The sequence below is a fragment of the Lithobates pipiens genome, unplaced genomic scaffold, assembly GCF_037356315.1.
Source record: "Lithobates pipiens isolate NorthernLeopardFrog02 unplaced genomic scaffold, aLitPip1_a1.2 Scaffold_16, whole genome shotgun sequence".
Taxonomy (NCBI): Eukaryota; Metazoa; Chordata; class Amphibia; order Anura; family Ranidae; genus Lithobates; species Lithobates pipiens.
In genome coordinates this window covers 495,572,859-495,599,547 of record NW_027507748.1, presented here as the reverse complement: position 1 = coordinate 495,599,547, position 26,689 = coordinate 495,572,859, and the positions used below count along the sequence as shown (strand labels likewise).

Here is a 26,689-nt window from a genome sequence, read left to right as displayed (position 1 = left end):
TGACCAACCCTTGCTATTGACAGCTTTTGAGACTAGATGTCTAACCTGTCCCCTGACCCACAGCCTTGTCTCTTAGCTATACTCTTCTATCCAACGAAAGACTGGTGCTCAAACTTCCTTATACTGTTGATGGGAACACAACTGACACTGGTTTGGTCCCTGAGGATTTGCACAAGATGTGGGAGGCTTTATTTAAATCCTATTGTAATGTGCTTGCTCTTGAAAAACTCTTAAGGTCATGTCCTTCTGGTATTTCATGCTGGCTGGGATAGCAAAATGCTTACTCACATATCCATTGCTGTTGGGGCTGCCCAGACCTGGGTGAAATGTGGTGAACGTGTCGCAAAGTGCTAAAGCTTTGGATACGGATACTGGTCAAAAAAGGTTCTCCATGTTAACTTGCACAAGGACTCTTGGGAAGCACTTCTACATAAACCTATCAGGGATGTTACTTATCAGGAACATACACTTATTACCCATATCTTTTATGACAATGAATGCATTTTTTTCCCTGAAAAGTGAAAAGGTTATAAACCCACTTTGTGTGTACCAAATGCCTTTATCACCATGTAAAAGTAGCAGCATCATCATAACAGTACTGCAAGTATTCTGTGCAGAGAGCAGAGCTGTAGGGAGGAGGCCTAGTAGGTCTACCCACTACTGGATGCCCACAGAAACCTAGAGGGGCAGATACGAGGCCAGTCAACCCTATACAAAAAGTAGCAGCAACCAGTCTTATTTCAGGGACCACTGACACAGAGGCAAAGTATAGTTGTTTCATGCTGTGCTACTAAACAGATGTGGTAAAAATACACAAAAAAATAGCAAGATTTAGGTAAGAACATACGGTACATGATTTGTTTAGCTTTTTGATCCTAAATAATACAGGATGTACTGCATGAAAAAATGTAAGCAATGTACTTGCCAAGGGAGAAAAATCGAATGAACAAAACTGTTTACGTATCCAAAACACTGTTCTACATTACATATATACTAAAGTGATATAAAAAGGATATGTTACTATTAAAAATAGAAAATTTCAATAGAAAACTTAATTTAACTTACTGCAAAATGAGGAAGGAGATCTTCCCTTTCACCTTCAGTAAAACCAAATATCTCTAAAGCTCTTGGACGATGATCTAACACAGCATGAACTGAAATGCCTCTGCCTCGACCTCTTCCTCTCCCTCTTCCACGTGCCATTCCTCTTCCCCGCATATGTGCCCCTCTTCCACGCCCAGAAGACAGGATACCCCGTTTTGCAGCCTACAAAGAACAGGATATAAAAACTACAACTGTAAAGCTACATATTTGCACTGTATTTTGGCACTTTTCACAGAATTTGCAAATGTAGGCATTTCAGTCAAGGGGAAAAAAAAGATTCTCAAAATTATCCTTAAAGAGGAACTTCAGTCAAGATAGTTAAAACACAATAAAAAACATCAGTATGCAGATCAAACATTATACATCCTAACTTGGAAACAGTAGTGAATTGCAGCTCACCCTTTTTATGTCCAAATCGTTTACTTATATAGGTCTCACAGATACTGTGAGCGGCCATTTCTTGTTAGGGCAAATAAAGCCCAAGCCACAGTCTTCCTGGATTACTGCCATCTGCTCCACCCCACCTTCCAAATAAATCTTGCACATGCCCTAATGTGTTTCCTACCACGCATGCGCAGCAGAACCTGCCGCATCTCTTCGGATGTACACACATTATTATAGCAGAGGCGGCGAACCTTCGCTGTGGCCACTCTAGTAACATGTACACTAGGGCCTGGAAGCTCGGCATGGGCTCGGCATGGCTGCCCCTGCGCAATAGAGGCCTTTTTTTCTTTCAATGGCAGCTAAGGAAGATTGATAAAAAGTTTCTTGATAAACACACGGCACACACGAGGAAGGTATGGTACTACCTTACATTATGATAGGATTTTTTTTTATAATAGATTATATTAACCATTGCAGTCTCCTATCTCTGCCCACTTCCAGCCCCCTCCCATCCTCAGTTTTACAGTCACGCCCCACAGCCCTGCTCCACTCTCCTGACCCCTCCTCTGTCAGCTAATTCTCACAAGCGCGAGAAAAAAAAAAAAGTGCACTGCAGGGAGATCTGTCGTTTAAAGTGGTTGTAAACCCTTACAAACAACTTTGACCTACAGGTAAGCCTAGAATAAGGCTTACCTGTAGGTCCAAGAAATAACTCCTAAACCTACACGGTTTAGGAGATATTTACCAAAACACGGGCACTGCGGTCGTAGACAGCGGCGCGCAGGCGCACTGAGCGCCACTGTCAACGGCGATATGCCGCGAGTGGGCATGCGCGGGAGTGACGTCATTGCGGCTTCGTCGAATGACAGGGTCGGAGCAGCGAGACCCACCGGGGAGATGGAGGCTCTGTACACAAGGGGACAGCGGTGACTTCGCTGGCTCCTGTGTCAGGTAAGTGACACAAAATGGACTACTATGCGATGCATAGTAGTCCATTATGCTTTACCAGGAATCAAAGAGGAAGTAATCCCATCAGGGTTTACTTCCTCTAACTCCTGGTCCGCTTTAAGGCCCCATTCACAGCATGTGCATCAGTCTTTCAAGGGCACAAAAAGAACATATTGTTCACACCACAGAGATCGGGAGACAAAAATGTCTCATTCCCTGTGATTAGCGCAGCCCGGTGCAGACTTCCTGGCAGGCTTTGCCGGAGCTCATCCTTACATGTGAATATCACTGTTGTGCCATATTTTCTCCACTTGACTGTCTTCACTGTGTTCCATGGTATATTTAACGCCTTAGAAATTCTTTTATATCCTTCTGCTGACTGATACCTTTTAACAATGAGATCCCTCTGATGCTTTGGAAGGTCTCTGTGAACCATGGCTTTTGCTGTAGGATGCGACTAAGAAAACGTCAGGAAAGACCTACTAGAACAGCTGAACTTTATTTGGGGTTAATCAGAGGCACTTTAAATGATGGCAGGTGTGTACGCACTCCTATTTAACATGAGCTTGAATGTGATTGCTTCATTCTGAACACAGCTACATCCCCAGTTATAAGAGGGTGTGCACACTTCTGCAACCGCATTATTATTTTTAACCCCCCCCCCCCCCCCAAAGATATCAGTTTGTTTTCCAACTGAGTTATAGAGTTTATAGGTCACATTAAAAAGGTGGAAAAAGTTCTGAAACTATTTTTCCTCATCTCATTTTTTACATCACAAAAACCTGACATTTTAACAGGGGTGTGTAGACTTTTTATAGCGTGTGTGTGTGTGTGTGTGTGTGTGTGTGTGTGTGTGTGTGTGTGTGTGTGTGTGTGTGTGTGTGTGTGTTACATTGAAATTGCAGGATGTACAGAATTGAGAGAATATGAATTTTGCAGATGAGGTTGAGCTTGTTTGGGAGCAAATGAAAGTTATTTTTATTTTATGATTGAAGTATAGTTTTGATAAAAATTCGTTCAGCACTCATGGACATCCAAAAATCTGCAGTGGATTCAACTTCTGTAGCTTATTAAAAAGTGTTAAGCTGCATGCAAATAGTGGCAAATCAGCAGGTGACCATAATGGTCACAATGGGGTTTATTTACTAAAGCTGGAGTGTGCAAAATCAGGCTCACTTCTGCATAGAAACCAATCAGGTTCTAAGCTCAGTTTGTTCATAAGCGAGCCCGATTTTGCCCTTTCCAGTTTAGTAAATAAACTCCACTGTACCAAGGAGGTATATGGATGCATAAAGCAGCTTTTGAAATAGAACTTCAACCCATAGAGGTCCCAGAGTGCAAAATGGCCTCCATATCTGTTGGGGTCTGCCAGCAAGGACCACTCAAAGATTCCCAAGTTAGACTTGTCCAGACTCTCCATGGTGTGGTCCCTGAACCCCCCCCCCCCCTTAGAAAACCAAGGTTCAATTCCACCAAGTCAGGAACAGGCAAGATGAGGTACATGGAGCCTGCCTATACCAAGATTAGGCAGAGTAAAGGTAGAGCTTCTCATCAAAGTAGAAAGGAAGAACACAGATCTGATAGCGTTAAGAACCAGCTCAACTGCCCCTTATCTAGAAGATAAACAAGGCAGTACTGGGACAAGCCCTAACAGGAAACTTTCCTCAAATAGCCTCTCTATCCGGAACCTTGAAGGGGTACAGGGCTAAAAATGCTTAGGACTTCCTAGCCCCAATGATGCATCATATCTTCGTTTATAATGCGTCATGGCTATGATATCACTGGCTACTAAAGAAGGAATACAGTGGTGCAGATTTACTAAAACTGGAGTGTGAAAAATTTGGTGAAGCTGTGCATGGGTAGCCAATCAGGTTCTTCAGCTTGTTCAATTAAGCTTTTACATAAAAAAAAAAAAAAAAAACACAAACACCTGGAAGCCGACTGGTTTCTAAGCACAGCTGCATCAGATTTTGAACTCTCCAGTTTTAGTAAAATCTCAACTCAATGTGTATATAATACATTCTTGGTGAAAAATCTTTAGAATTAGTACACTAGCATAATTTATTTTTTCTTCATGTTAAACCGATTTGATAGCCAATTGCAACAGTAATTACAAATATGGTATTTTAGGAGGAGTTTAGACCTGCAGTAAGAAAGCAAAAATTTGTAACTAATGAAAGATAGAAATAATCTGCACAGCTGTAGTGCCACCCAATGGCTAAAATGAATAATGCATTTCAGTTTTTTTTTTTTATCCCATTTTATTTTAGTAATAAGGGCTTAACTATTTCCTTCCCAAACACAGTACAACATACTGTATACAGTAAATTGATCCCACTATCAACTGTAACATTACTCCCCAAAATGGATAAACAATCATACCTCAAGCTGCAACTCCATATATTTTCTCCTCAACTCCGCAACATCGTCACCTGCCTGAATTTTTTTGTACAAGTCAAGTTCAGTGTCAAGTAGCTCTTTCTGCATCTGAAAGAAAACATTTGAAAATACATTTATATAAAGCTACATTGAAAAGTACAATGTACGGATCTGGATACAGCAAGCTCGTTGAAGTTGATGGAATTGTCCTTTTTTCAGTTTGACCAACATTAGGTAATGACTTTCTACAGCAACAATTTGTATGTTCATGCCCCCAGTTATAAAGCAGTTGTATGGTCCCTACTGCAGGCATACTGCTGCTTTAAGAGAAAAAAAAATGCACTTTACAAATGTACATAGCACTCTACTTGCTTTTGGGAGTTAGAAGCAAACTGAGCAATATTTGAAAAAATGAAATTAGACAAAAATTTGAAAATAATTAACAACATGTGAATAGCCTCAACTTCAAACATAGTTTTCTCTCCAGTAATATACAAAAATAACTGACACCACAGCCCCCATTGCTGTGGCCTGCATTTTAGGAGTGGGGTGTAAAACACAGGCCATGGTGTGGAGTCATTTTATATAGCCCCCTCAGACTTCAGGTTGTAGACCCTACACTAAAAAGCTATGTATAAAGTAGACATTTACTAATTCTCTATAAACTTTGAGCAACTTCCTGGAAGCCCCTCTTGTTGGTTGTTGCTCTAAAGTCGAAAATAGACTTCAAAAAGCTTGTCTAAAGCTACAACCAGAACTTCCTTTAACGCAAAGTTCCACCCATTTTTTACATGTGTAATGTATCTTATGGCCATGGCAATTCGTTTTTTTTTTTTTTTTTTTTTTTAACGTAAATATCTTTTTGCTTGCGTTTTCAGCAGCACGTCCAGCTGCAGCCACCTAGGTAGTTTCGTCACTATGAGATTCGCAAGGACTCCTGGGATAGGGGAGTCATGTATCCCAGTAGTCCATGCAAATCACCTAGTGACTAAATCTCTTGTTTTTTCCAGACCGGCATTACTGCGCAGGTGCGAGATCGGGAGGTGCATGCTGGGTAGCCAGCTGCACTGAATCCCAGAAATGAAGAGAAGAGGGCTTCAGATGCACACAGTTGACAGAGAAACCTGTCTGCCTCCAGGATCTGGTTAGGATTCAAATAATTTAACAAACTACAAGGACCACACATAAGATATGTTTTAAATGTTGCTGTGTGTTTAGACAAGTACGGAGGAGTGTTTAAAAAAAAAAAATTTGGGGGGGGGGGGGCTGGAACTCCTCTTTATGTGTTGAACCCACAAATCTTGTTCTAGAAGGATAAGGTCTGAGAATACTCAGTTTCCTTTTATTTTGCTTTGAAAATTTAAAGAATGCTTACTTTTTTGCTACTTATGTAAGCTTATACCAGGGCTCTAGTTGTCAAAATAACTAATGAACGTTTTTTTTCTGTCTTATTTAAAAATTTTCAATAAAAATCATTGAAAGTAAAAGGGTGGTCAACGTACTTTACCTCATTCAACGCTTGCGCTGCCATATCTGTATTGTGTATGGATGGTGTATAGGTAAACATGACCCTTCATGGGCGTATGCTTTAGTATGCCCCATGTGAACAAGACCTTAGTAGGGAATTTAGTAGAAATCTTTATTCTTTTTGTCTCTGCTAATTTTGGTGTACTTTCTGTGTATAAGGATTTGATAAACATTTACGCAACTATTGCGAAGCCTAAAAAAATCTGTAACACTTTTTTCTTCTACAGGTCATTTGCTTTCAAAAAATGTTTTTGGGGGTCCGTAAAGTTGTATGTGAAAAATAACCTCCAGATTTTTAGAGGAATTTGGCTTATTTAGAGTTTTGTGTATTTATTTTTTTTTAATTTTTCGCTGTGCCTCTCCTGCAGCACTATCTTTACATACCTCATGTCAAGATATGCTACAGGTCTCTGTCAAATCCCCAAGACCTGGTAGATTTTAAGCATCAGGAACATTGTAGATACCCACACTGTGTGCGCATGCATAGGAATTTCCCAAACATATGCAGAATTGCTGTGGCTTTCATCTAGCCACCAAATACCTAGATGAGCAACAATAATGTCTGCACATTTGTTGAATGCCATGGCACAAAAGTACCCCCAAAACAGCCTCCTATAAGGTGTGACATGGAGACCCCACTCCTTCCAGGGATCTCGAAGTAATTCTGATAAAATAAGCTTTTGAATGAAGCTATGAGTGAGTTATGACTAAGCGCTAAGGGAGCGTGAAACGCATTAGCTGTTGATGCCGTTCTCCTCCATTTGTGTTTTGGACATGATTTTATGGACTTGCTTAAAAAAAAAAAAAGTGGCGATTTTACTGGACGTGTGGCCAACCAGAATTCTTTTTTGCTTACAGGGGTCTAACAATTTTCATTGAAGTCACACAAGACAAAGGAAGAAGTTGAAATGTCCTTTAACAGAATAGGTCATGATTGCATCCCAATATGTCTAATCACATCCCTGCTGTTCTCTTTTTCCCCGTTTTGGAAGACCATGTATAGGCTCTCAAGAATAGCAACCTGTTGATATCTGATAATATGTAGCAGAACAACTATCACAGATTTTGTCAACTCTAGGCCTGGATCAGTTCAAAGACAGCATGTCTAATAAAATGGCAGTTTGAAACACTAGCCCTTATATCAGTAAAACTTCCCCCTTACAAACATGTGCATAGATTCACGCAAGTACGTAACAAAAAATAAATAAATAAATAAATAAACATACCTGAACTTTACTTTTGTTACTCTTAAGAGCTGTTCCTGTAGATGATACAGCCTTTAGTTCATCTCTTAATTTTGTAATGGTGACAGTCAAGGTTTCCAGAGTTTTCAAGATTGCTGCTTTGTCCTCAGCCTTCATGGTCTTATTTTTCTCGAGTTTAGATATAAGCATCTGCAAGTTATACCGACACATTAAGATTTAAACATGCTCTACACAAAATCTGCCATGAGTGTTAATAGTTTTAACAGAGAGAAAGTGGAACTTTTTCCCATAACAACTTACCGGTAATAAAAAAATAGTGTTCTTTAACAAGTTACATACATTGCACATTGGCATTTATGCTGCCAAAATCAGTGTGTGTTGTACATTTTTGCCAGGGGCTGTCATTTTCATGAGCCCCTGAGCAGCAGTAACTCTTCAGGCTGTCAGCAGATCAGCCACTACACTTTAGACATGGTGCCAAAACTGAGCATGTGTAGAGTAGGGCGAGACAGAGTATTACTGAATTTTAACCACTTTCATACCACCGAATGTCATCCTCTGCTTTTAGTGGAGATTTCTGAATAATGCCTGCAGCTACAGGCATCATCCAGATATCGTTAAGAGCCAGCGATTCTGAGCAAAATAAGAACGATCATAGCGGCTGTTCAGGCGCCCCCCCCTTCCGCCGCTCTCCGGGGCTTCTCTGGGCTCTCCCGTGCGACCGGGACCCAGAGAATGAATCGGCCGGCACCAGAAGAGAGGTATAGAGATGTCCAAGGGACAAATGGGCCCGGAGGCACGAGCGCGACGTTCTGACGTCACGTCTGGAAAGCACAAGTAAAGAAAGCCAAGATCTTGGTAAGAAAAGCATGGATTATAGACCCTGCATCTCTCCATAAAGAGAACCTGTCACACACCATTCCTATTACAAGGGATGTTTACATTTCTTGTAATAGGAATAAAAGTGATCAAAAAATAAAAAATTAAGTACTCCTGTCCCCGTGAGGAAGCACGCAGAAGCGAACGCATGTGTACGTCGTGCCTGCATATATAAACAACGTCCAAACCACACATGATTATCACCACGAACATTAGAGGGAGAGCAATAATTCTAGCACTAGACCTCCTCTAACACTAAACAGGTGACCAGTAAAATCTTTTTTAACCCATTGCCTATAGAGATTTTTAAAGTACCGAAGTTTGGCACCATACCACTAGGTGTGCGCAAATTTAAAGCATGACATGTAAGGTATCTATTTACTTGGCGCAACATCACCTGTCACATTATACAAAAAAAAAAAAATGGGCTAACTTTACGGGTTTTGTTTTATTCATGAAAATGTATTCCCCCCCCAAAAAAAAATTGCGTTCGAAAAATTACCTCGCAAATACTGTAATAGCCACCATTTTATTGCCTAGGATGTCTGCTAAAAAAATGTAAGCTTGTAAATAATGTTTGGGGGTAAAAATATGATTTTTACGTAGGAGAGAAGTGTCAGAATTTGTGTGGTATGGAATTGGTTAAACAGTAAGGCACTTATTATTCATGTTTTACATACCTACACCTGCAAAAGGGGCCAGCATAAAATGATGTAGCAGAATGTAATTTTGTGACTGAAGTTCCACGTTAAACTGAGCCCATCAGAATAGAAATACAGGAGCTGCCATTGTGGACTTGGTTTGCACTATGACAGTCTTACTTGTCCTTTCTGAGGAATGTTCAATTCCTAATAGCCCAATACCCAGGAAATGCAGTCCCAAACGTTTGTTTTTTTAGCCCTGCGGCGTGCAGGTATCAGGGTTTAGAGCCACAGGCTAGCTTTCTTGAAAGAGCAATCCAAGTGGCTAACTAGCGGATGGATCTCTTTCACAAGTAGCAAGAGGGTACTTCCCTCCTCCTGCTGATCAGTCAGCGCTACTGGTGATCATAGAAGCGGACAAAAAGACTAGACCCAGACTGGTTGGTAAGTTGAGCTATGGAATGTTCTGTTTTTGTCTTTCATGCGTTTGCCCTTCCATGTGCTCCTTGCTGTGAAGATCAGCTACAGGTGGGGGCAGGGGCCATTTGTTTGTTACTGGGATAAATATGGTCAGGGGACACACTGGACCCCTTTGCTGCCATTGTGCTATGTGCTGGGTGTCCAGCGTACTCCTGTTACTTTAAGGGGGGTTGGGCTACCTCCAGGCCAACCTCATCTATCCCATTAGAATGTGCATGCTCCTACTGTGGAGACTCTCAGAAATTCAGTAGCGTTAGGACTGCAATCATACACAGGATGCCATGAAGAGGCCTTGCAGCTTACGCATGCGTTTGGAAATGTGTGCTAACTAAACCCATTTTTAACGCAGACTGTTGGACAGGTTCATTCGGTTGGTCAGCAGAGTGGTGAGTTGAGCTATGGAATGTTCTGTTTTTTGTCTTAAAGACTGGAACCACTCTGTCCGCCTCTAGGATATAGGAAACAAGGAGCGATGAGCATGCATCACCTCTGGTTTCCCAGGCGCCATTTTTAAAAACGGAAAGCATTTGATAACATTGATCCTGATGTGATCAATTGCTTTTAAGGGCAGAGGAGGGATCTTGCACCTTTTTGAACCCAAATATCTTTATAAAGAGCACTGCCTATTGTCACAAGGAATGTTTACAATCCTTATGATGGCAATAAGTGATAAAAAAAAAAAAAAAGAAAATGAAAGCAACATTGCAAATGAAAAAACAAAACAAAAAAACAAACATTTTTTTAAAGCACCCCCATCCCTGCCGTGCAAAGGTGAACACACACGCTGGTCCTGCGTGCAAATAGCAAATGTCTCACACGTGAGGTATCACCGCAAACGTCATATTATGGGCAGTAATTCTAGCACTAGAATTTGTAAAGACTCAACAAGTTACAACTTTTTTCTGTCATTTACATTAATTAAATATTTGACTGCTAGTATTTGATAAGAGAAGACAAGATCAAACAGCTGTGCAAATCTAAGCTGCATGGGCGTGCACATTTTTAAATCGTAACACGTTTGGTTATCCATTTATTCAGTGTAACATGTTTTATATTTTACCAAAATCTTTTTTTTTTTTAGCAATAACATCTTTTAAAAAAATATTTTCCCCCCAAAGAAGTGCATTTGAAAAATTTCTGCGCAAATACCGCATGACATTTAACGGCTGCAACACTCACCAATTTATACTCTAGGGCGTCCGCTTTAAAAAAATATATATATATGTTTGGGGGTACTAAGAAATTTTCTAGTGCAAAAAAGTGAAAAAAGGATACCAAGTCACCAACCAATAAAGCTAAGGTAAGTAGGATAGTCCCAGACTTTGCAGCTTCAAAAATAAAAGACAAGCAATGGTAGTTCTCAAGTTGTTCTGCAGATATGAGCTTTAATTACCGGTAAGTATACGACTAATTTTACAGGATTATGACACAGTTATAGAAGTCCAATTTTGATCAACACACTTTAAAATTCTAGTGACCAATGCATATGATCTATGGCCTAATCTGCAGAGCATTCCAACAACAGTCTTATATCTTCCTATTATATTTGTGCCAGGATCCCTGCACAGTGGCCGTTTTCCAATCTCTGGGACTGGGTTGTTAATAGACACAGCTCCAGAGACATAGCCAGGATGGATCCCAGTGGCAGGTCTAACAGGACAGACACGTGACAAAGCAGTGAACTGAATTTAGTGATCTGCCCAAAATGGCTGCCTCGCTCAGTTTTCTCTGATACAGGCTGACAAGCCAATCAAATGTATTGTTTCACAGTATGTGGAAATAATAATAAATAATAAGAAATATTTCACCTTTATGTCAAATGCAATTGTTTCAGAATAAAAATGTGTTTTAAAAAAAAAAAAAAAAAAAAAAAAAAAAAAGAAATAATAATGTTAAAAAAAAAAAAATTTTTTTTTTTCTTCAACTCATGCTGCCAAAGGAAAGGCAAAAACTGACTTCAAACCTATACTTTTTGTGCAATTGAACAAACGCAATCACCAGTCAAATCTATGTACTGAAAATGGCAAATGGTGACAAATGATTCCAGACAAGAAGGGGTTAAACGTGCTGCCTTGGTTGAAATGCAAATATTAATAACTTTATAGAAGACGTCTGAATAGATTTTTCAGTGATCAAATAAAACATGACAGTGAATACAGGGCTTTGCTATAAAAAGGTGCAAAGCTAAACTCCGCAGTTAAAAAACCTACCTTCTGTGTCTCTATGTGCTTTTCCAAAATCTCCTGCTTTTTCTTCCTTACATCTTGCTGAAGTTTCAGTGTTTCCTGTAAATTTTGGAAAATTTAGTAAATGGCTAAAATAGCAAAGTCTAAATATGACGAATTAAACAGATGTCGCTGTAGGGATATAGGAGAAAAAAATGTGGATGCACTTCCTTTAATGTGATTCACAAGTGGATGCATAGTTTCTACACCAGGACAGCTCATACCCTACATAATAACAGGTATGCATTACAAAGTGGCCTTAACCTCTTGGCGCTGAGTGTACGCAAATATGCAGCCCCACTGGACTGGGATTTTTTTTTTGTGGGGACGCATATTTGTGCATCTCCCTTTGTGCTGGAAACATGGTACACAGAGCGCCCCCAGCACAGAAACCGGAGTCTCACCAAGAGCTTCGGGCCCCTAAATTTCGATTCCGGGTCACCTGATCGCGGTAATAGCCTCCGATAGGCTATCACAGTGATGAGTCACTGTGAATGAAGGCTGCCCCGTTTTCCCACTCTGTGAATGGAGGCAAGAGATACATTGCATCTTCCTCGGTCCTTACAGAGGAAAAAAAAAAAGCGGGTAAAAAAAAAAAAAAAAAAAAATAGAGCCAGGGTTAGTATCTAGATCAGTAATTTTTTGTGGACAGGATTTTTTTTTCAAATTAGTATAAGTGTCAGTTAGCGTCGGTTTTAGGTAGGAGATAGATTATATATATATATATATATATATATATATATATATATATAAGCAAAATGCACACCATTGTTTCTCAGCTGTACTGCGGGTACAAAAACAAATGTGGTATTGCTGCAATTGTCAGGAGCAGAATATAATTTTGGGTTGTTATTTGGACGGTTATGGTAGTAGCAAGAAACATACAGCTAAATGAAAGAATATTGTTTTTTTGGGCCAGTTATGCTTTTATAAAAAAAAAAATAAACCAGGAGATATCCATTACCATTTACAACCAAACGAAAGCCCAATTTGTCCTGAAAAAAACCCCATGGTATAATCCACCTGGCTACACAAAGTAGTTGTGATGATATGTACGGTTTTGCAGACACATGTCAAAGTTGCAAAATCGTGGTTAGGCATTCAAGATTTGTTTTACTCTTAGGCATGAAAGGGTTAATGATGAACGTTGCATGTTTTCATGTTTGAACTATATGAAAATAAACGTTCTGTTAGTTTGCCAGAATACTCCATTTGGTTGCTTTACCAGAGAGAAGTCTGTTTAACTATATGCTAGGTTAGACGGATATTACCCAAATATTTATCAAAGAAAACATATTAAATAAGATGTAATATTCTGTTAGCCTGGCCAAACCAGCAAGCTCAATGTCACACAGAACATTTGACAAGAATCAGTTGCTCACTTAACCACTTGCCGACTGCCCTCGATTGACTGCAGCAGAATGGCACCCCTGCGTGAATCGCCGTAGCTGTACAGAGGGTGCTTTAAGTATAGGGCATGCGTGTCGCTGGCAGAGCACCCGCCGTGTGATGCAAGAGCCCATGCACGTGGCTGGAAGCCGCGCTCCTGAGACGGATGCTGACCTCCACCACTGTAAACATGGACCGGCTATTCTGTTGGCAGGATCCTTGAAAGAGGGGGACCCTTCCACCGGAATCGTAATAACCTTATTTGACCTTGATACCAAGGGATTAACAACCGGAGGAGATGTCCATTTTTTCAGGAAACTCTCCTCAAAGGGGTAACGCACTGCCATCCATCTCGGGAATGAAAAGGCCTGCTGCGGGCTTCCCCACTCCTTGTAAATAAACGTATCAAAATAAGTTAAATACAGAAATGCCTTAGCAGTGCGGGCCGGCTTGTGGGACCCAAAAGGGACAGACACCTTTGCAGATGCCCCCACCGTATCCTCCATCTTTAAGGTATCTCGCACCGCTGTGATAAGTGCTCCTACTAGCACTTTTTCTTGCTGTGACCCAGGCACGGAATTATCCTCACGGTCCTGGTCCGCATCCTCTGAAACGCCAGAACAGGGGCCACCTGCCACAGCGGGACCCGAGTCTGAATCAGAGTTATACCCAGAGGACGGGGGGAGGTAGCTTTTTTTTTTACCCCCCTTGTTCCCGCACGCTGCCTCTATCCTGGCAACAAAAGATTCCAGGACTGCCGACAGAGCGTCCATAGGCACTGCAGGTGCAGGGGAAACGGCTGCTATAACAGGGACGTCTGGGGAAGACGCGCCAGCTTCTCTCACCTGTCACCCTTGGGGACCTAAGGCAAGTGACCAAAAAATCCCACTCTCCTCGCTGCCACAGACTGAGGGGGCCTCCCGCAGGACTCGCCACCCTGATCCAGGTACTGCGCTGTGCTGCCGCCGTCCGCTCTCCCCTCTGCCTGCCATGAGTTGTCCTGTGTCTAATTCGCGCTGTCCCAGGTTTAACCAGCGCCCAGCACTATATAACAGTATAACAGTTCTGAAGCTACTAAAAAATGGTCGCCGGCCTCCTCAGCAAAAGCACCCACAACTGCCGGGAAAAATGGTATAAGCACATGGCCACGGCCACCGAGAAATAGCCGCGGCTCCCAGTTCCCACATGCAGCACACAGATACCTCAAGGACAGCACTAAAATAGGGAAAAAGCAAGCGGACCACCAACCACCCAGCACAGCCCCCTGCCAGGACCCAGAGGACCCCTGGCCAGGTATGTACTCTGCATCCTCTATGCCCAGTCACACAGCGTCCCCTTAGCATGGGGAGCAGGGAAAGGGACAGGGAGAGACGACCTAGTCGGCCTCCCACGGAATGCCCAGCTACACCATCCTGCCGAAACAGGTCGAACCATACTTGCGCCTCCTGCCGGGACTGCTGGATGGGGTGGCTGCTGTTGGCAACGGCACACTGTGACAAGGACAGCAGTAGCCCGGTCTTGTATGCCCCAGAGCATATAGCTCACCGGCTGCCCCTGGACCAGACGGGGCAGGTAGTGGCTGACCCAGCACGTAGCTAAGGTCTGCACACGCTTGATGGCCAAGCCGGGGAGACTACCAGGATCTATTATCCAGCCTGTCACCAAGCCTGGCTGTTGATTGTAGATCACAGGAATCAAAAAACAGCAGAAAAAGAAAAAAATTCCAAGGACCATTGGTCCCCACAGGGGGCCAGGTCCTTCTAGACTAGGCAGAAAAAAAAACTGAGCTGCTGGTAGCAGAGTGAGGGGTTATAGCCAGTAGGACCACCCCCTAGGACAGTGATGGTGAACCGTGGCACTCCAGATGTTTTGGAACTACATTTCCCATGATGCTCAACTACACTGCAGAGTGCATGAGCATTATGGGAAATGTAGTCCCAAAACATCTGGGGTGCCGAGGTTCACCATCACTGCCCTAGGTGGTACTGTACAGCTTTGCTGTTTTTATGTGTTCTGCCTAGGCCTCTCCTGAAGGTGGCAACATAACCCTAAGGTCAAGAATAAAGGTGCTGTGTCCATCAATGAACGAAAGAGAAATGTTTTTTTTGTTTTTTTAAAAAGCAAAAAACGGTACCACACTGTAAACTGGGTAGGAGGAAGGTGAAATACTCTAGGTGGCTTGCTGGTAAGGTATGGATAGTAAAATACCTGAACCACATGGAGAGCGGTGGCAGCCTGGTGGGGAGAAGATGTGAACCGCCCAATGACAGTACATAGGAGACCAGGCTCCGTGGGTGTTCAAGGTGGAAGCCACACCGACGGGTCCTACTGGCTCAGGTATTTTACTATCCACATCTTAACAGCAAGCCATCTGGAGTATATCACCAGCCTCTTACCCACCCAGTTTACAGTGTGGTACCATTTTGCTTTTTTTTTTTTTTTTTTAAACATTTTAAACATTCCACTCGCTTTGATGCTTTTATGCTACATGACTGTTTTCTGCATTTATTTTAAACATCCCACAGTCCTACAGAGAACTGTGCAGGGTTTGTTCATGTTCTTAGTGCAATAAACTATTTTTCATCTATTTATCAGTCCACATGTAATTTATGCAACTTATGACTTTACCGATAGAGCGCTGCTTTTTTGTTTGTCTCTAGTCTTTTTCCAGTGGTTTAGGCAGCTGCACTGACACATTTGACTGACAGCTTTTAGCGCTTGAGAACTTGGTGTGCATCATATCCAGAGCTTGTCTTTGGGAAATAGACATATAAGTGCTGCCAGCATTGCTGCAGAGGTTGAAGGGGTGTGGGGTCAGCCTGTCAGTGCTCAGACCATACGCTGCATCACATTGGTCTGCATGGCTGTCATTCCAGAATTAAGTCTCTTCTAAAGATGATGCAAAGAAAGCCCGCAAACAGTTTGCTGAAGACAAGTAGACTAAGGACATGAATTACTGGAACCATACCAAGATAAACTTATTTGGTTCAGAAGGTGTCAAGCAGGAGTACAAAGACAAGTGTGTCTTGCCTACAGTCAAGAATGGTGGTGGGAGTGTCATGGTCTGGGGCTACATTAGTGCTGCTGGCTATAAGGAGCTAAAGTTCACTGAGGGAACCATGAAAGCCAATATGTACTGTGACATACTGAAGCAGAGCATGATCCCCTCCCTGCATCACCTCCCTGGGGCGCAGGGCAGTACTCCAACATTAGAACAACCCCAAACACACGTATTAGACGACCACTGCCTATTGAGCATCTGTGGGGCATCCTCAAATGGAAGGTGGAGGAGCGCAAGGTCTCTAACATCCACCAGCTCTGTGATGTCGTCATGGAGGAGTGGAAGAGATCTCCAGTCCAGTGGCAACCTGTGAAGCTCTGGTGAACTCCATTCCCAAGAGGGTTAAGGCAGTGCTGGAAAATAATGGTAGCTACACAAAATATTGACACTTTGGGCCCAATTTGGACATTTTCCCTTTTTCTCATTTTTGTTGCCAGCGGTTTAGATATTAATGGCTGTGTGTTGAGTTATTTTAAGGGCACAGCAAATTTACACTGTTATACGTGCTGTACACTCACTACTTTACATTGTAGCAAAGTGTCATTTCTTTAGTGTTGTCACATGAAAAGATAGAGTAAAATACTTACAAAAATGTGAGGGATGTACTCACATTTGTGAGACACTATCGCTATACTCCCTGCACTCTGACAGGAGAAACACTGCTCTTTCACACAGTCTGCTGCCCTTTCACAGAAGTATTTGGGTTCACATAATATAAGCACTCTGATTTGGCAGGAGGAGTGGGCAGAGCAGCTGCATATTACTCTGCAGCTTCAGGAGCTGAGACCAGACGGTCCAGCGCTGGAACGTCAAAGGTATACCGATGGCTATGCTTCTGGAACTCACTAAAAATAAAAATTGTAAAAGTACTACCTTGGTCTTCACCCCTAGTAATCTAAAACATTTTAGAAAATGGCTGAATTTCTAGAGTTCAGCTTTAACTTATAAATCAATTTAAACACACATATCAGCTGCGATTTACCCATTACTTTTTTTAAACGCAGGCACATTTCCAAGCTCAGTGACTGCTTTTGAACAATCTACAGATTTCTAAAATGCAGTGCCTTAAATCAGGTATCCTCTACAAATCTACTGTGCTACAGGAAGAGGAAATAAACTTTTAAGGCTACTTTCACACTGGGGTGGGCGTCAGCAGTAAATCGGTGCCATCTTTAGCAGCGCTTTACCGCTGTTTTAGCTGCGCTATTTGCCAGCTAGGGGGTGTTTTTAACCCTCGCTAGAGGCCAGAAAAGCATTAAAAACCACCAGATTTCAATGGACAGGGGCCCGTTAGGAGCGGTGTATTCACCACTCCTACAGTGCTGCAAAGATGCGGCTTGCAGGACTTTTTTTTTTACTAAAAATAGCGCCTGTAAAGAGCCTCAGTGTGAAAGTAGCCTAAAAGAGATGCAGGGGACGTTTTCTTTCATTTAACATCAGGAAATCACAGACACTCTGTCCCTCTGTTATTGCTATAACATTTTTGAGAAATAGGTGTCACTTAAAAAAGAAAAAATATATTTTCAGCACTTCTACCTGCTGCAAGTATGAGGACCATTAAAAGCGTCACCAATACATTAAAGCAGTAATTTAAAAAAACATCTGGAAAGGCAATTGCATAATGTGCTAGTATGCATCGCATGTGCTAGAAATGCTTACCATGGAACGAAGCCTTCCAGAGGCGCGCCGTCAACGCCGACATTTTCTCCCAGTCTTTCTTCCAGGTTTGTGTGCTCCTGCTAGGCAATTGGCCAGGGTCGCAATGACATCACTCCCATGCACATGCCCTTGGTTCCTGGCACAAAACTCTTGAGGGTCTGGCAAGTTATGCCGGACCTTCAGAGTGCCTGCATCGGTGATGCCACCGGCTGCATCCAGGGTGAATATTTTCTATACGGTGCATGTTTAGGAGATATTTATTTTAACTACAGGTAAACCTTATTATAGGCTTAACTGTGGGTAAAAAAAAAAATACAAATTCACATTCATTTAAATGTTTAGTATGACGCAAAATCACCTGTTTCTTTTTCTGTGCTTCACTGATGTCAACTGACTTGGAATAGACAACAGATTTCTGTATGGCTTTTAAAGCTTCCGGGTTGTAAACAGTTTTTGTAAGCCCAGTAGATGTGGATAAGACCTGGAAATAAAACAAGGAGGTACAAATCATTAAAACAAAACAGAATGGAACTTTCATATTGAATAACAGAAAGCACCTGCTCTTAATCTGATGTGGACAGTGGAGGGCCTTTACACAATACATTTCTTTGCATTTTAACAGTGCTGCAGCAAAAAACAGTTCCCGTTACTGGATGGATTGGTGGGAAGAGTTAGACATTTGTATTCTGATACAAAGGAACGCTTCAGCAAAGAGAAAGCTGGCACAGTCCTACGCAACAGATCCTTAATCTTCCAAGCCTACAAGTACCTGATCCAGCATTTCCGGGTAGGAAGCGGGCGCGCACTGCCCTGTCTGTGCGGTCATTCACTACAGCAAAAATTGGTTAGCAGGTCCCGCCAAAAAAAATTATGGCTGGGACCTACAAATGTTTACTAACAGCACAGTGCTCTGTCCATGACCTGTGATAGTGCGGCAGCCAATATGACACTCTGGGTGGGAACTGAGTAACTGACTCTGACGTCACCAGTGACACTAATACAGTGATCATACTTTACACTGTCCCTGTACTAATGGCACTGGCTGGGAAGGGGTTAACAGGTAGGGGAAATAGAAGCATTAACTGTGTGCCGAAGACCCCTTTCATACTGGGATGTTTTTCAGGCGCTTTAGCATTTAAAAAAAGCACCTGAAAAAAGCTTCATCTGCAATCCCAATGTGAAAGCCTAAGTGCTTTCACACTTAGGCAAGGCGATGTGCTGGCAGGGCGTCAAAAAAAGTCCTGCAAGCAGCTTCTTTGCAGCTCTGCAAAGAAGATGCTTGCAGGACTTTCACATCACAATCACTCGGGCTTTCACATTGGGATTGCAGATGAGGCTTCTTTCAGGTGCTGCTTTTTTTTTTATTTTTTTTTTTTAACGCTAAAGCGCCTGAAAAATGCCCCAGTGTGAAAGGGGTCTAACAGTGTGCTTTTTTTTTTTTACTAACAGATGAGGCTTTCTAAGGGGGCACTCGTGCCTGCTCTCAACCCAAGCCCGCTCTGTGTCCATAAGCCACAAAGAGTGTAGCTCAGCCCTAACGCTTGCTCCCTCCTCACTGGCTGTTACTGACAGCAGCAGGAGTGAATGGTAACTGCATCTCAGTCAGCGAGGCGGGAGAGACCCAGGAGAGTCTCAACTCCATGCACATAGCACGATCAAGATCGGGCTTTGGCATGTATTGGGGGGAGCTACATACTGAGTTTTTTTTTTACCTTCATACAGATTATATATATATATATTATATATATATATATATATTATATATATATATATATATATATATATATATATATATATATATATATATATAATTACACATAATATCCTACCCACACCTAACAACTGTATTTTCATTTTCTCCATCAGCTCATCCCCCACAGTTATTACCTTTTGTTTCAACTTGACCCTCCCTTCTAGATTGTAAGCTTTAACGAGCAGGGCCCTCTAGTCCCTCCTGTATTGATTTGTATTCTAAGTGTACTGTCTGCCCTCATGTTGTAAAGCTCTGCGCAAACTGTTGGCGCTATATAAATCCTGTATAATAATAATAATAATATAATGAAGATGGATCTCAGGCCTAACTAGCCACTACAAACATAATTGCCAGCTCTAGGAAGAGTATCAAAGTTACTTTTTTTCCTCTAAGAATGTTTATGGATTTTGCTGAACAGAAAGCAACAAATGATAACGAATAACGATGACGAACGAACTCTAGTGTCAGGACCACTCCTGGGAGGACCAAGTAATCAAACTTAGGTTTGAGGGAGGGAGGAAAAACAAAAACCTAATGCTTGCAAGTTGATAACCAATTTAAAGGCATGTTTGAGGTCTGGTGGGTTAGCCAAAAGAGGGGTCTTTGGCCCTGGAACAAAGGAGAAGGCGGGGCCTTTGCACATTGCCTGGAAGCAAAGTAAAGTCAGTCCTATCCACTGGTGGGAGTGTAGATGGCAATTCATGTCGTACGGTTTGAGCCAAGGGATGATGGTTTATAAGTTGTCTGAGATGCTTTCTTTAAAAGGGCAATTTAGTCTTTGGCAGTCCTGTGGATTTGCCAGTCCACCATTCCGGTTCAAAGACAGGATTTGTGGTATATGCATTCAGATCTGGGAGACCAATGCTGCTCGTATTTTTTGCACTTAAAGCCAGCTGATGTAAAGACAGATGGAAGACCTTGTAAAAGAAGGTTGGGTCAATCCATGAGAATTTAAGGGTCAACCGCCTACATGTTCACAGTGTCAGAGTATCAAATTCTCCAGGGCCAGGCTGGGGCAAATCAGAAATCACTGTAATTCCTTCCACTCAAATCCCGTTAAGCAGATGAGGCAGAAACTAATGGCAGGAAGGCATAAATGATGGAGCACTGGTCCCATAGTCACCAGAGAATCCACCAGAAATGCTTGCAGATCCCTGGTCCTGGGGACAAAAATGCCCTGCTTCGCATTGAACCTGGACATCACTAGATCCCTATCCAGGGTACCCCACCATCAAAAAATTCCTTAAACGACTGAGTGAAGAGCCCATGCCCCCAGACACAGTTGGTGAGGTTTGAGAAAATGCATCTGCCAAAAAGCTGCAGCGTAGAAACAAATAACATTTAGCTTTAAAAATCTGCTTAAAAATTGTGGCCCATGACGTCAACCCTGTGACGAAATGCATTGGCAGGAGCGATGTGCTGATGTCACTGCGTGCTACGTCCGTCTGTTTGTCAGCACGGGCATGTTTTCTGTAGCTGGCTGGCCACAATTTTTATGCAGATTTTTAAAGCTGCAGCATTTTTTGAATAAAATACCCTACGGGTTTTACCTATGATTGCTCCATTTTTCTTCTTTTGAGCAAACATATCTACCCTTTGCCATATTACTTGGTAACAGTGGAGAGCTGAAGGAGTAGGGCTGGGAGACCTTTACAGAAGAGGTGCTGATTGGATCGTTTGGTGAGAACCCTCTGAGGAAAAGGCCCTGGCCGGGTTATGGTCATATGCGTTAAAGTTTTCACCGCTGGTAAGCGTGCATTTCACTCAGTGGTGGGATCTATTCAGCACAAGCCACCATATTGTGGAAAGTATTACAAGTTGTCACTTGATTTCTTCACGGATTGTGGACGGATTTATTCCTATTTCTTTTTGGACACTTTCTCCATATGATATGATTTAAAGTAATCGATATTTATTCACATTATGAATGGATTCATTTTTAGATTTAAATCATTCTTTAGGAGCGCAACTTTTTTTGATATTTATTGCTATTGGTGTGCATCTCACATGGTGTTGCTGCTATTTACATTGTTTTTTTTTCTTTTGTCCAGCGCAATTTTCTTTTTTGTTATAGTCCTGTGTGAATGTAGGGGGCAGGGAAAAACTCTCCACCTCCTTCCAGGCTGTCCAAATTCCAGCCCTAGTTTTGCGCCCACAGAACTGGGATAATTACACCAAGAACACGTATCCCAGAACAGGAACAGGAAGTAGTTTTCAGAGGATGCAAGTATTTTGTAAAAATGGTGAGCCTTTATGTCTGCCTGTCGCTCTTCTTCCACGATGGCCAGCTTGACACATGGACAGTGTCATTAAAAGTTTGCCTTAGCTTGGTACAGTGCCTTGGAAAAGTAGTCATAACCGTTGAAATTTTCCACATTTTGTCATGTTACAACCAAAAACGTAAATGTATTTTATTGGGATTTTATGTGATAGACTAACACAAAGTGGCACATAATTGTGAAGTGGAAAGAAAATGATAAATGGTTTTCTAATTTTTTTTTACACATAAGTGAAAAGTGTGACGTGCATTTGTATTCAATATTTTGTAGAACCACATTTCTCTGCAATTACAGCTGCAAGTCTTTTTGGGGGTGTCTCTACCAGCTTTGCACATCTAGAAAGTAACATTTTTGCCTAGTCTTCTTTGCAAAATAGCTCAAGCTCTGTCAGATTGGATGGAGAGAATCTGTGAACAGCAATTTTCAAGTCTTGCAACAGATTCTCAATTGGATTTAAGTCTGGATTTTGACTGGACCATTCTAACACATGAAAATGCTTTGAACTAAATCATTCCATTGTAGCTCTGGCTGTATGTTTAGGGTCATTGTCCTGCTGGAAGGTGAACCTACACTCCAGTCTCAAGTCTTTTGCAGACTGTATTTGTCTCCATCCATCTTCCCATCAACTCTGACCAGCTTCCCTGGTTCTGCTAAAGAACAGCATCCCCACAACATGATGCTGCCACCATCATGTTTCACAGTGGGGATGCTGGGTTCAGGTTGATGTGCAAAGTTTTCCACCACACATAGCAGTTTGCTTTCAGGCCAAAAAGTTCCATTTTGGTCCCATCTGACCAGAGCACCTTCTTCCATATTTGCTGTGTCCCCCACATGGCTTCTCTCAAACTGCAAACAGGACTTCTTATGGCTTTCTTTCTACAATGGCTTCCTTCTTGACACACTTCCAAAAAAGACCAGATTTATGGAGCGCACGACTAATGGATGTCCTATGGACAGATTCTCCTACCTGAGCTGTGGATCTCTGCAGCTCCTCCAGAGTTAACATAGGTCTCTTGGCTGCTTGTCTAATTAACCACTTAAGGACTGCCTCACGCCGATATACGTCGGCAGAATGGCACAGATGGGCACAAGCACGTACAGGTACGTTGCCCCTTTAAGAGCCCAGCCCTGAGCTCCGTGACCGCGCCCGTGGGACCCAATTGGCGCCGGTGTCCTGCAATCAGGTCACAGAGCTGAATAAGGTAAAGAGGTAAGTGTAAACAAACCTCTCCCCGTGCTTCCTAGTGAGCCTGTCACAGGGAACGACGATCAGGGATGTTACACCAAGCCACGCCCCCTACAGTAATAAACACACATTAGGTCACACTTAACCCCTTCACTGCCCCCTAGTGTTAAACCCTTCACTGCCAGTGACATTTTTACAGTAATCAATGCATTTTTAATCGCACTGATCGCTGTATTAATGCCAATGGTCCCAAAAATGTGTCAAAATTGTCCGCCATAATGTTGCAGTCACAATAAAAATACGAAATTACCAAAAATATGTAGAATACGTTCCGGGCTAAACTATGGGGAAAAAAATGTTTATATATTTTTTGGAGATATTTATTATAGCAAAAAGTAAAAAATATTGAATTTTTTTCAAAATTGTCGTTCTATTTCTGTTTATAGAGCAAAAATAAAAACCGCAGAGGTGATCAAATTCCACCTAAAGAAAGCTCTATTTGTGGGGAGCCACGTTGCACGACCGCGCAACTGTCAGTTAAAGAGACACAGTGCCGAATCGCAAAAAGGGGCCTGGTCCTTTAGCTGCAAAGTGCTTAATGCTCTCCTTGCCCGGCCTGTCAATTTAGGTGGACAGCCTTGTCTTGGTAGGTTTGCAGCGGTGCCATACTCTTTCCATTTTCGGATGAATTGAACAGTAATCTGCGGGATGTTTAGCACTTGGGATATTTTTTATAACTGAACCCTACTTTAAACTTCTCCGCAACTTTATCCCTGACCTGTCTGGCATGTTCTTTGGCCTTCATTATGCTCTTTGTTCACTAAGGTTCTCCAACAAACCTCTGGGGGCTTCACAGAACAGCTGTATTTATACGGTGATAAAATTACATACAGGTGGACTCTATTTTTTATGTGACTTCTGAAGGCAATTGGTTCCACTAGATTTTTGTTAGGGGAATCAGAGTAAAGGGGGTGGAATACAAATGCACGCCACACTTTTCACACAGTGGAAAAAAAATTGAAAGCCAGTTATTTTCCTTCCATTTCACAATTATGTGCCACTTTGTGTTTATCACGTAAAATCCCAGTAAAATACATTTGTTTTTGGTTGTAACATGACAAAATGAGAAAAAAGTCAAGGGACTGTAAATGAGCATTGGATAGCACCAGGGTCCACTTAAGCGGTTTTAAAATATACCGCTTCTTGTTTTACCTGTCACCAAAAAGGTATATTCAAAAGCTGAATACCCCTTTAAGAGTATACAAATTGATATATCCAGAAGCCCAATGTCAGGATCTTATAAGTATGCACTCGTCTGTATGGACATGTTTTCTGGATGGCCAGAAGCTTGGCCATTTATTTAATTTACTTATACAGCGCTGTCAATTTATGCAGTGCTTTACACATTTACTGCACATTCACATCAGTCCCCGCCCATAAGAAGCTTACAATCTAAAAGTGCCTAAGGGCTCCTTCACAGGGACGTGTCCGTGTACGGAGCCCGCTCTTCTCAACAAGGGATAGCTCCATTCGATCCCCGCTAGCAGGAAGATAACAGGGCTGTCTCTGCACACTGTGCAGGGACGGACCTGTCAGAGTGCCGCTCTCTCCTATGGGGATCGCATGACTGACCATAGAGTGCGTCGTCGCCCGATACGATCTGCAGACGGATGGAAAAAAAAGTTTTTCCTCCATCACACTTTTTCGGATCGGAGCAGGTCGGATGTCAGTGGACATGTCACTGCTGACATCCATCCTTCCATGGACCTCTATGGAGTGTCCATTCAGGAACGCCTAAAAAACTGACAGGCGGAGCTGAACGGATCATCTGTGTAAAAGGGGCCTAACTCACATTCATACAGCCATTGCCAAATGCTCCTGTAAAGGTCACAAGAAAAAAAAAGTTGCATTTGAAATACAGCGGGGTTTCACACCTCCTACTGTCCACAAAATAGTGGAGAAGCAGAAAACTGTGGCCTTGCATGCACTGCACTTGCATACATTTTTCACAGAAGCTTAAGGCCTCCATTCTGTTCTCACAGAGAATAGTGCTAATCTCCAAAAGGTTGGCTACAACTCCCCAATTCAGGATCCTAACATTTTGGAAGCATCTAAAAACTAATGCCAGATGACTAGGTGGTTGCTACAAAGACACATAAGGAAAGGTTTAGAGACACAGTACTCGAACCTGAAGGAAAAGTCACCTTAATCCATGGCAGACACTGGAAAAACGTTTCTTAAAGTATCTGTGTTTTCCTCTGAGAGGCACAGCTGGGGATACCAATCCATTGATTCAAGTGCTTTAGTTGTAGGTGAAAATGCAGCATATTAAACGTGGTCTATGAATTGCAGGAGTGGACCTTTCAATCATCCGTGAGTCCTCCATTCATAAAAGCTGTGTTACGACTTCTATGAATGAAGGAACTGGGTGGAAAAGGCAGCCATATTCAGGCACCCCTCAAGTACCGGTCACAGCTCCTTCAACTAGATTACCCAGCCGCTGCAATCTTCCTGGATCGGAGGATGGAGATTTCATACGACGCAGAAACCAGCAACACAAGGGCCACATCAAATTGATTAGTAAGCAATAGCCCTTCTGCTTTTATTTTTTTCCCCACTTTGACCAAACTTATATGGATTTAGTTCTAAAGTGATTTACTGACCTTTTCAGTGGTTGCAGTTGTGTGCTTTGCAATAAAACCCAGCCTTTCTTTTATTGGTACTTTGGTTACAGTCTGCAATAAATAAAATAGAAACTGAGTGCAATGAACAAAGACCAAATGAAATATAATATGCAGCATTAGCAAATCTGCAAAAACACAAACACGATCTCCAAGCATTTGGAAAGTAAAATAAATGTGTGCCAATCAAGGGCAACTTAGAGCAGTTATTACAGTTCCACACAATGCATCCCTTAGTGATTCATTTTAAAAGTTAGAAGTACCCTGCAAATGACAACATCATACCTATTCTGCATCCACATTAGCAAGGCAGTAGACCAACTGCTATTAAATACCATCTTAAACGAATCTGACTACAGTAAACTAAAATATGACCGGCTGCCATAATTAACTGCAATTTGGACTGCCTTTTTCTATTACAATCATTGTTGATAACAGAGAATCTAAAGTCCCCAACGATGATAGTAAACTCAATGGCTGCCTGAAAAAAAATAAAACAGCCGCTTAATCACCTTTGTGAAAGTAATGTGAAATAAAGAGTCAGGGAATTAGCTTATCAATTATATTGATTCAGCCAGTAAGGCAGCTCATACATTAGTCTTTTGTTCAACCAGCTTGTAGGAAAAAAAAAAAAAAAAAAGCCCCAGTTCCCCCCCAAGTTTTTTGACAAAGATTTCCAAGCCCTTACAGGAGATGGGGACAAAAAAAAAAATCAGAGAGGGCAGGCATACAGAAGCTGAATGGTAGACTGCTGTACAACTTCTCTGCCAATACAAGTGTCAAAATTTGGGCAGTACCTACTGAACCGGCCACATTTCGATCCATGTATGGCTGGCTTAAGAAGAGCATATTCTGAGCAGGATCATCCAACCTGTTCCTAAAATGACTGCAATTAGTATTATTGTTATC

The 26,689-nt window shown here is 42.1% G+C and overlaps 1 protein-coding gene across 1 annotated transcript in view; it reads right to left on the bottom strand.

Annotated features, from left to right (window-relative positions):
• RBM26 (RNA binding motif protein 26) overlaps positions 1–26,689 on the bottom strand; it is a 105,184-nt gene that overhangs the window by 30,773 nt on the left and 47,722 nt on the right. Inside the window, exons 14-19 of the mRNA XM_077483059.1 lie at positions 25,763–25,834; positions 18,240–18,362; positions 11,758–11,832; positions 7,569–7,736; positions 4,819–4,923; positions 1,066–1,266 (exon numbers count right to left, since the gene is read on the bottom strand). Coding sequence (XP_077339185.1) covers positions 1,066–1,266; positions 4,819–4,923; positions 7,569–7,736; positions 11,758–11,832; positions 18,240–18,362; positions 25,763–25,834 — 744 coding nt within the window. The remainder of the gene's footprint in view (positions 1–1,065; positions 1,267–4,818; positions 4,924–7,568; positions 7,737–11,757; positions 11,833–18,239; positions 18,363–25,762; positions 25,835–26,689) is intronic.